General features: G+C 34.8%; 1 protein-coding gene across 2 annotated transcripts; it reads left to right on the forward strand.

Moving 5' to 3' along the window:
• The first annotated feature begins 678 nt into the window (after positions 1-678).
• LOC124173450 (putative nuclease HARBI1) lies at positions 679-3253 on the forward strand. 2 transcript variants are annotated; one of them, XM_046552917.1, is made up of 6 exons: positions 679-1038; positions 1122-1178; positions 1282-1501; positions 1678-1886; positions 1987-2278; positions 2656-3253. In XM_046552917.1, the coding sequence occupies exons 4-6, from the start codon at positions 1696-1698 to the stop codon at positions 2674-2676; spliced, it is 504 nt and encodes a 167-aa protein (XP_046408873.1). In that variant the 5' UTR covers positions 679-1038; positions 1122-1178; positions 1282-1501; positions 1678-1695; the 3' UTR covers positions 2677-3253. The 2 variants fall into 2 exon arrangements, with proteins under 2 accessions (XP_046408873.1, XP_046408872.1); XM_046552916.1 differs by lacking the exons at positions 679-1038; positions 2656-3253 and having other exon boundaries at positions 1056-1178; positions 1987-2371.
• Positions 3254-11736: the final 8483 nt, after the last annotated feature.

Raw genomic sequence — 11736 nt, forward strand, 5'->3', positions numbered from 1 at the left:
ACTTCAGAGGTAAGAAAAAAACGAAATGACATCTAGAATTTCAAATTCTAAAAGAATTTGTTGAGATAATGCTGAGGTATGAATAATACGAAATGACACCTAAAAGTCAAAATTCTAAAAGAATTCGTAGAAATACTGCTGAGGTGTGAAAGATACGAAATGACATCTAGAATTCAAAATTCTAAAAGAATTCATAGTTTCACTGCTGAGGTAAGAAAAATACGAAATGACACCATAAATTTAAAATTCTAAAAGAATTCCAAGAGTTACTTCTGAGGTAAAAAAAACGAAATGACATCTAGGGCCGTATTTTAAGACGTTCCTAGAGGAACATCTCTTCCTGTATGACGCGTTACTAGGGGGAAATCAACCTCCAAGCGTTTTTTAAACGTACCTCCTTCTTTGTGGGATCAACTCCATCTACAAGCATACCGATTCTCTCCCTACTATTTTGAGCATGGATTAGACCACCCTACTAAATTGTAGGAACTGTTTCAAGGCCTGATATGGCGGAATGCGTCGTTAACCTCCGGACTTTGGCATTTTTTTCCAGACACATTTTGCAGTATACGATCAAAATTTCATGAAAATTACGCTTTTTTAACCTGACGATGTTTATTTATTTCATCGTATATGCCTGTTATAAGGAAACGTATAGAACGAAAGAAAGAAGTTAAGTCCATATTATGGTATTATATAATAATATTTTAATAATATTAATGTGGTAAATAGCAATGAAGTAAACAACTTACAACAATTGCATGAAAATGGACGCTGAATTTGCCAGGTACGCGATGGAAGAGCCGTATATTTATGTTGGAAGAATGCACCTAAGGGATAGGCAGAATCCCATTGAGTTTTATTCAGAAGCGAAATTCCTCCAGAGGTATCGCTTCTCGAAGAGAAGTATCAGAAGAAGTATCAGACGTTTTATTACCTTATGTGAGGAGTGAGCGTTTAAGCAACCGTGGTTTGCCGATTCCGGATATTTTGAAGCTGCTAATTGCCTTGAGGTTTTACGCCACCGGGTCATTCCAGGTATGTGGTATCTTTTACGTAATATTTATAAATGTGTTTTTGTCGCGTTGATCATGTAATACATATTCAAATCCCTTTTGCAGTTAGTTTGCGGCGATCTGGCCGGGGTTACTCAGGGGACGGTGTCCAAAATTATTAAGGTATGCTTTCTCCTTAGTTTGGTACTTGTATGAGCGTAAACTTTCCATTTGTAGGGGGAGAGTTATAAGGTGTTTCATGACAAATATTTGGTAATCATTACAGAGCATCAGTAATGACCTGGTGGCAGTATTACCTCGGTACATGAAGTTGCCAAGCTCAGATGAAGATACTGCTCGATGCAAGAGATCTTTTTACGAAAAAGGTCAATTTCCTGGAGTGGTGGGTTGTATCGACTGCACCCATGTTCCGATTGTGAGTCCGGGGGGGGGAGTTTGGCGAGTTGTACAGAAACCGGAAGGGGTGGTTTTCCCTAAATGTGCAGGTATGTATATTTTATTTACCAATTTATCGTCATCATGTTGCACCAAGTTGTTAGATTTCTCGATGTTACACTACTATTTATTCAAGTTTCTTCTGCACTACTATTTAGAATGCAATTTCATTGTTTTTATGTCAACAAGTGCTAAAGTAGAATCTTATAATTTCATTTTAACTTAGGTCGTTGCCGGTCCAAATATGGAAATAATGGATATAGTTTGCAGATGGCAAGGTTCAGCTCATGATGCTAGAATTTTCCACAATAGTCGCCTTAAGCTGAAATTTGAGACCAATGAGGTGAAGGGCATCCTTCTTGGAGATAGTGGGTATCCTCTATTGCCATATCTTTTCACACCAGTTTTAAGACCAGAGTCTGCTTCTGAGAGGAGGTAAATAAAGAGAGAATTTGTGATTCACGTTGTAATTTTGACAAAAGTTATAGCACCTCAATGCCTTAAGTATGGTGTTTTATGAAAACTAACCTTTCAGGTACAACATCTCCCACATTAGGACAAGGTGCACCGTGGAGCATACATTTGGGGTGTGGAAACGTAGATTTCCATGCCTCAGTATGAAGCTCCGCGTGAAGTTATTTACTGCACAGAAGGTCATTTTGGCTTGTGCAGTTCTTCACAATGTGGCTATGCAGAATCATGATCCTATGCCTGATCGTATGCCAGCTATGCCCAGGTTGGAAGTCCCTGTACAAAGACTCCAACCTGTTCACGGTCGCCCAAATGCCATCCCGGCGGCATTCATAGAGAGGCATTTTGGTGATGAGGTAATTATATTTGAAAAAATTAATATGATATGGAAATAAACAGTTCCACTAGTATTTGTAGGTATTTGGCTTAGTTTATGTGATACCAACGAAGGAAATAATATTCAAAACTGAGAATGTGTATAAAACTGGTTATAAAGATTTTAATTTTAAGTTTCAAAAATTTTTATTTACTATGAAAGAGATAGAATAAGATTCCATTTGATTTTTTATTATATTCAGAGTTCTGAATTCTTGTAAATACACCAATTTAATCTTCACATTTAACAGCAATGTTCCATTTACTTAGATTATTAAATATGTGGAGCCCTTAAAATTGTAAGGTATGCATGATATGCACCAATGAAGTCATACAATGTCATTTTCCTTTTAAATAGGTCAATGTTCTAGAACATTAGAGCGTGGCATAGGATATGATTCTACATAAACACAATGGGAAGAACTTCATGACCCATGAATTCTTGTGGCATGTAAATAACTTCATGTGGTGTGGCACCTTGTCCAAGGAAGCAGACCAAAGGTATAGAGGATACTAACTAACTCCGAGGATGTCATTTGTCTCATTGGGGTTCGTAAGTCATTTACTTTTGAAAATTTGGCATCATGAGCTTTAATCTGCCATTTGTAAATATATTCATTATTTCTGTTATTTGTTAAAACATCTATGAACAATTCGCCTACTGAGGAGCATGGTTGCAGTACAATCCACAACTCCAGGACTGCTTGCATTGCGCAGTATCTTATGCTGAACTTGACAACTTCATCTCAAGGCAATTTTTGGTTTGAAAATATCCGGATGAGGCAAACTGCGGTTGCTGAGGAATTCTGCTTCTGAATAAATGGGATTCTACCTATCCCTTAAATGTATTCTTCCAACACAAATGTAAGGCTCTTCCATAACGTACCTTCATTGTATTCTTGAATTGAAATGGATGTTTATGTTATTAATAAAATTGTTATTCTGATATAAAACTATGTAGGTTGTTCCTTCATTTCTCTCTCTGCTTAAGAATACCCTCTAACTTTGCAATGGATAAATACAGATAGGAAAATACAGCGAGTGACAACAGCTAGAATTATCTCTTTTCATGGATATAATCCTGATTTCAGACCTTTATCTGTTTGACAATTATTTTTTTATCATAATTTATTATACTGAAATTGATCTCACAGGCAAAACCAAGGACCATGTTATGCCCTTTAACATTTTCCATTTCATATATGCAAGGAAATACATTCAATGGAATGGAAAAATAGTCATGAATTACACAAGTGATCAGATTAATTATGAAAAAAATGGTATTGACAATTTAATTTCAGGAAGTTAATTAAATCCAATAGTTATGTCTTAAATTTAGCATCATTTAAAACAACCTTAGCAAAATTACTTTTCGTTAAAAATTGGAATGGTTGTCAGTCCCATTATGAATGTCTGATGTGTGACTGATCGAAGGGAAGATCTACAGAGAAAGGTGATGGAAGGTTTTCCAACTTTCCATAATTACATATTCTATGTAGGCAAACATGTTTTATAACATGGAGCAGGTAATCAATAATGTATATCAGGAACTGATGTCAGCAATAGAGCACTAGAACATTGGAGAATAGTCATGAGTTACATCAACCTTCATACTGATTGATTGATTTGATTGATTTATTAAGTCACCGTAAGCATTTGCATTATGCATGGCTTTGTCAAGGATGTTACATGTATTACACAATATGAATGGAAAAACAATGCTCAAATAACAAAACAATATAAAAAACATAAATACATACAGTTTACATTTTTTTTTAACACATTTCAATTACAGACTTAAATTTTTTACATTAAAAAGTCATCCACACTATAGAATAATTCCCTTAAAAGCAGTTTTTTCACGGCACACTTAAATTTAAAGGAACTTTTGATATTTTTTACATAGCTTGGCAATTTATTATACACAAGTATTCCCTGATGGTCTATGCCTTTAATTGTTTTATTTACTCGGTGCTGACTTACATGGATTTCATTTTGGCTTCTTGTATTATGACTATGAATGTCACAATTTTTAATAAACATGTCTTGGTTTTTTTTTAATAAGTGAGACTGTTTCAAGAATATATATACAAGGGAGTGGTAAGATTTCCAGTTTTTCAAAAATAGGTTTGCTGGGAGCTCTATTATTGGAATTAGTTATTATGCGAATAATCTTTTTTTGCATTTTAAATAATTTTGGTAGGAAGATAGAGGAGCCCCAAAATGGAATACCATAATTAAGAAGTGACTGCACATAGCCAAAATATATCGTTCTCAATACCTGAATACAAGTGATTTCCTTGAGTACACGGAATGCATAACAGATTTGTGCCATTTTTTGAGTTAATTTATTGATGTGTTCTTCCCATGAAAGATTAGAGTCAATCCAGATACCTAAAAACTTTGTTACCCTAAGTTCTTTTATAGGGTAACTGTTAATTATTGGATTAAAATTTATTATCTTCTTCTTAAGATTGAAATTTAAGGCTGCTATTCTGGATAAGCGTTGCAAAAAATAGCATATGCTATTCTGCTGGTCATTATTGCAACGACCCCGTATTCTGAATGACGTGTAGTAATAATTTTGTTCGGAATAGCATCATGCTATTCCTTGCGCGTGCTATTTGGAAGCTCCGCCCCTTCCCGTATGAAAAACTTTCTGAACAGTTTGCGCAACCAATGGGGGAGAAGATATTTTATATATTTTTCTGTATTTTATGGAATATTGACTTGCAATTACAAATAATTGCTTCATTTGCATTTAAAAATTATATTAAACCGTGGATTTATATAATACGCTTTGAAAATCTCGTTTAGGAAATCAGCTGATTGTTGTTGTTTTGATAATATCACAATGGCTTCAGACAGGTGGGTTAGGTCATAATTTTACTGTTATAATGATGATTTATCGGGCATAAATATTGAATCATTTACCTATATCCGATCGGTCCTTTATCGTGAGATATATGTTATGCGAAATAATCATTGAAACCTAAATATGTTTGATTTTCTTCGTAATTGTCTTAGGCTTCGAAGTCTGTCTGTTCGTTGCATGTCAAAATAAATATGTACCAACTTTTATTGCTTTGATCGTGACGATATAGCTTTACTGTATGAACCAGAAGCTTTCGTTTCTAATACTAGCTTTATATTATATGACTCCCTAATTTCAGTATTCATTCTCTGTTTAGGAAATGAAGTAGGTGGCAAAGTCACCGCTGTGCTTTCATGTAATATGATGGAATAGTATCAATATTTCAGCTGCAGATTTGGAAAAAGCAGAGGGATGTGATGGTGAATTTGAGGATGGATGGAACAACTGTGAAAAAGTGAATCGTGTGGAAAGTGCTGTTGTGTCACTTATTATTGTTTTCGTATCAGCTGATTTTAATATGCTCACTGAAATTTTTGATAGACCCTGAACTGTGCCGATATACTGAAACTTAATTGTGTGAATAACTTACTTGCCTATAGAGGAAACAATTTGTATTGAATTCCACATGATATATATTGCATTAATGATGTACATGGATATTCCATTAAACGTTTGTGGCGAATCATATTTGTTCGGAAACTTTATTGGTGTTCGGAGAAATCCTTTGTTTTCAAGCAAGTAATTCAAGTCGACTGCCCGTGTTATAAGTTAGTAAATTTTAAGTTTTAATTGTAGAAGGTAGAGAATAGTGGGGAAAATAATTTCGACTCGTTGCATGTTTTTGTATATACTGTCCAATTGAGGAAATGAACGGCTGATCAAAGTATATGGTAATATATGGTTTTCATTGAAAGCTATAACTGTTATTATATTTGGCGAGTTAGTGTGTTCACACAAGCTTGAAAATTTTCAAGAATCGACCTGATAGCCTACATTGAGGATATTTTTAGTAGCAAGTCAAGTGATGAAATAAAATTATGAGTTGTAAATATGAATAAAACGCGGAAAATTTGGGCTAATCGTGGTAATTCTTTGCATTAATTGTTATTGTTTTCGTACTGTCGATGAAGCAAGCTTGAGCTTCATATATTAAGCTCGAATGTTAATTTCTAACCAATTCACTTAACTAGTGAAATATTCATCACTTATGCTACTATTATTTAATTAAAATAAAGCTGATAACATTTTATTTTTGGCTATTATTCCATTTTTCAACGCTTGATTATGTTACTTTAACCTCAGAAAAACAATTCGACATCGCAATGCGCACGTTTTCAGGGTTGCAATCGGTTGCAATACCGAATAGCTCGGCCTCGAAGACTGCGTAATATTATAGCAAGCCTACCGGTTGCAATTCGCCGTTCAGAATAGTGAATTGCTACGGGCCTATGCTATTCTGAGAATTACGTCTTCCGGTGTAGTAAAAACACGAATTGCAACCGTTCTGAATACCAAATAGCATAGGCGTTGCAATACGCTATATTATAGCAACATCGGTTGCAATATCGGAGAATAGCATAATGCTATTCCATCCAGAATAGCAGCCTAAATAATGGGTTTTACTAACATTTAAAGATAGCTTATTATCGGTGAGCCAGTTCATCAAATTGTGTGTAGTTTCTGTTACCTCGTTCATTAGCTGAATGGGATTATGGTTTTAAAAAATTAAGTTAGTATCATCAGCGAATAGTATTGTATTGGAGAGTGGTACATTAGCAGGTAGATCATTTATGAAGACTAAAAATAGTAGTGGTCCAAGAATGGAGCCCTGCGGAACTCCACAGTTAACAGAAGTTGTACTTGATACAGATGAATTCATTTCCATATATTGTGACCTATTTGTTAAATATGATATGAACCATTCCTTTGCATTGCCTCTTATGCCATATGTTTCTAATTTTTTTAAAAGAATCCCATGATTAACTGTATCAAACGCTTTTTTTAAATCAATGAAAAGACCTGCAACATGAATATTACTATCTAAGGCATTCCATATATTCCTTGTAAATGAAAAAATGGCATCATTTATGGACTTATTCCTTCTGAAGCCAAATTGATGATTGTCAATGACAGAGGATTTATCAAAAAAAGAAATCAATCTCAGATACATGACCTTCTCCAAAATTTTGGAGAAACCTGAAAGCAATGAAATTGGTCTATAATTCTCGATGTTATCCTTCTCTCCTTTTTTAAACAGAGCTTTAATTTTGCAACTTTAAATTTAGAGGGGAATTGACCAGCACTTAGCGAAAGATTACAAATCTCAGTCAGTGGTTTAGCAATTAAGGTGGCACAACTTTTTATAACAGCATCTGAAACTACGTTGAATATTAAATGAAGTCTTTGAAAACTTTGATTCTACAACGATAGCAATGCCTTGATTAAGGATTGAAATTACTTAAAGTGGAGTTGTGTAAACATAGTATTTAATTTTTATTTTTTTGCAAACTTTTTCCCAAACAATAGTTTGTGTTACCTTCAGTACCATGTTAAAATTATCCAAAAGAAATTGCTTCATATTGAACTGCATACTACACCTTTGATGATGACCACTCATGGTATAAAAGGAATGCATAAAATTATGAATAATTTTTACATTACACCTTGCCCTTACCCATGCCTCCAAATTACCTGAACAGATAGAAAAAAAGAGCAATTAAAGGAATGGGAAATGCAGTTAAATAACATTAGCCATGTTCAATTGAATTGTTTTATTGCAAGATAATTTATAGTAATAAATTACAAAGGAAGGACGAAGTTGTTGGTTGACACACAAAACATATTTCTGAGAGCAAGAAGACGATGCAAAATCTCATGCAAAGAAGGCAAAATTGCTGGTTGGATGTGCAGAATTACATGAGGAAGAGTTGGGATATGGCTAATGAAAGGCAGGAGTCAAGCAGGATGGGAAATAGCCGTGCAGGTGCAGAGGATCTCTTTCCAGTTACAAAAAGGGCACCATTACCAGAGGAAATGGTCCATGAGAAGGTATGGAAGCAGACAGGAGACATGGCATCTTTAATGAGACAGAGGTATCCAGCAGTCCAGGAGAGAGAAGCAGGAGGAGGAGCAAACCAATGCCAAGGTGGAGGAGGAATTCATAGAGGCGTATCTGAAAGCTTACAAAGAAATTGGCATATAAGCATATGATACATATAAACTCCAAAAAACAATACAGACATAATTAGGCCCCTCAAATCATGCATTAGACCTTCATATCAAAATGCAAATGCAAGGTCATTCACATGCTTTTAATTATTTATAATTATTAATTTAAGGTAGCATTGCATGGATTAAATTTAGGCATACTGGGTTAAATAACAGCAAGACTTCATATACTAAACAGTTAGCTAGTGCTAGCATTTGAAAGTTTGAGATCCCATCACTAATTTGCCAACTCTGCAGATGTTCACACTGAAACGACCATGAAACTTAAAATACATGAATTTTGTTATCATTATTCTTAAAATTTGCTAATTTTAATGAATGTACCCACACAGCACATCGTTGCCAGAGGACGTCCGCTGTGCGTCCGTCGCGTCCTCTCAGTGTCCGCGGATTTTCAGGACAGCCAGAGGACATCCGCCGGCTGTCCTGGCCACCCGTCCGCACACTGTCCTATCTCGGATGTCCAGCGGACGTCCAGCTAGTGTCCCATTATGCAGGGTTTGGGAGTTTTGGTTTCCTCTTAAAACACTCACCTCCTCAAGGAGAAACTCCGAGAGAAAGTCTCGAGATCCTCCTCCGAGTAGGGAGTATAGGAGAAGGGAGAAAGAAAAAAAACTCTCTCTCGTTTGTGAAGCCAGAATACTTCCTCCCGATCGAGGAAGAGTAAATTTTTCGTGGAGGAAGAGATATTTTGAGGATTGTTTTAGGTAACCAAATGTAATCCTCTTGTTGGAGTGTGGACTCTGGGAGGAAATTATAAACTATTTAACGAAAAAAAATTTGACATTTTTACCGCTTCTATAGTTTAAGAACGACAAATGTACGCTATTTTTAAGTTTTATATGGTTTATAACAATTAATTAAGTTTAAACAAAGTTAGCAACAATTTAAGTAACATTTACGAGCGTTAAAAATTTCTACATGCCTTACGGGTTAAACAACAACAATTGAACGAACTTTTGACTCTCTACATTATTTATAACAAATTTTAAAGTTTAAACAAAGTTTTTAGCAACAATTTTACAACAATTTAACAACAATTTTAGCAACTTTCAAAAAATTAAAAATTTCCGCATGTTGTACGGTTGAGAAGCGTTGGATGAACAATAAACCCGTACTCTTTCATGATTATAAAAATTACTTAAATTTAAACAAATTTAGCAACTTTTACAAAAATTAATAACAGGAATAATGGAATTTATCGATTTTTACTGAAATTTTATATTATGTACCAATGTCATTCCATTCCTACAGGTTAAATGAACTCTTTCAACTTATTGATTAATTAATATTTACTCTCTATGGATTAAAAAATCTCAGAGGCGATTGATTGGAAAGTATTTTAATGAAACATAACGCTTTAAATTTATTTTAATTTTTAATGGTAAGAATTCTCCTAAAATTATCACGGCATCGATGGCCTCATTCCCAGATTAGACATTGTAATTGTCCAATTTAAGGATAGGCAATAGAAGGTAAGTACTGCCGTACCTTTGCTTTATATTGAAATTTTAGTTTTTTTGGTGGCGAACGAATTTTGAATCTACCGCTACTCCGCGATACAGGAAGGTGTTCTCCCATGCATCTCCACATTCCTCCGTTCTAACCCAACAGAGGAACCGGAACGGAACACCGGAGACAGGGGAGACAGCATGGTGGTTTGGCGGTTACAAAGCTGTATTCCAAGTAAGTTTGATGTGACATCTAAATAATTTTTTCTTGGCGTTCACTGGCGGCAGTATAGTGTTTCCGCATGCTCCTTATATTTCTTATAACTCAGCCTGTAACATCTCGAGGAAAAATATGGCTCTGCTTGGAACAACATGACCGTCTTGGTAAAACCGTTACTTGGCAACTAGAGGTAGCGTCTTTTTCCGTTGTTCATGGTGAAATTTTCGCTTTTGTTCCTTGTTTACATGATATAATTTAAAGTGGAAGTTCTTGTACTATAGTCTCTGTACGCGAGAACGTATAGGAAATAATGTAAGTGCTAGCGTATAAAATAGAACCTGTTGTTTTGATAACGTAGGCTACGGCTGAATTTGTTGAAACGGTCCGTTTGGTTCCGTTCCTAAATCAAATCAAGTAGGGTTCTTGGCAATAAATATAACTAGGAATTGTACTTACGTGTAACCGGGGGATTTTGCAACACGCATGTATGATTAATAGGTTTCACGTAAATTATTAATTCTTTGAAATCGGACTACACCGTGTGATTTCTTTCGATATGTATATTCACGCACGCATCGAAAAAGAACATTAATGTTATGATAGGATAACCACCAATGTTTAGCCCTTTTACAAAAAGTTTTTTTCTTTATCTGTTTGATGGAACTAGGTTAATAATTAAAAATTTTAGGTTCTAAATAAATAAATGATCTATTATGTCAGTAAAGATAAGGCTTAGGGATTAAAAAATTACAATGCCGACGTAACTTTATAGCGTTTAATATATTTTTTCTGCCAAACTTTGCTAACCTACAAAACTATAAACTAATTTAACTACAAACTAAGTAACTGTGCTGTAACTAAGTAACAAACTGAGTAAATGGACATTCTTTACGGTAAAGTGAGACTTTAGCTAAAGTTCGATGCAGAGTCGTTTCAAGGATCTCACTTTATAAAGTGGCACTTTAGCTCCTAAAGTCTCGATCATGCATTGAAATTTTGAGTGTTGGCAATGAACGCTGCGAAAAAGTGAAGAAAAAGATGACACACGATTTTAAATGCGTACTTGTTTACAATTGTTTCTAGCGACTGGGTTTTCGTGTTGTAATTTGCTAACTGTAAGATTTTATTAAGCTGCATTTTCTCGTTTTCTCATATTATGTGCGAATGTAAATTAATACTGATCATTGAAAGCTTTTCCCCACTACCTTTTTTGTACGTTAATGACTGAGTTAGCTGAATAAAAGCTCACTTTTAATTAGCTTCGTGCATTGCCCTTCGATGTTTCCAGCGATGTAAATATTAAAATGATGATATTTTCACGACATTTTCTATGATTAACTGCAAACGGTTGTTAGGACTACATGCTAGGCGAGGTTTGATGGTGTACTTTCATTGAAGGTGGGTGAAATAGTGAAATTCTCTCGCGTTAACTTGAAACTGTACCAATTATTTGAAGATATACCGATCAGTGGTTGTCTCAGTTGGACGCATATTTTGAATGAGGTATGGGTGTTTGCTGAATTCTTTTCTGCTTACCAATATTTTAATTCTTAGAATGTTGAGCTAAGGCGTTATATATTATACTAGAGAAATGGACATTCAAGAATACCCACATCATCAAAACCAATGAATGAATGGCCACACAATGAAACATTTTGAATGTGA

This window comes from Ischnura elegans, unplaced genomic scaffold (genome assembly GCF_921293095.1).
Source record: "Ischnura elegans unplaced genomic scaffold, ioIscEleg1.1, whole genome shotgun sequence".
Classification (NCBI taxonomy): domain Eukaryota; kingdom Metazoa; phylum Arthropoda; class Insecta; order Odonata; family Coenagrionidae; genus Ischnura; species Ischnura elegans.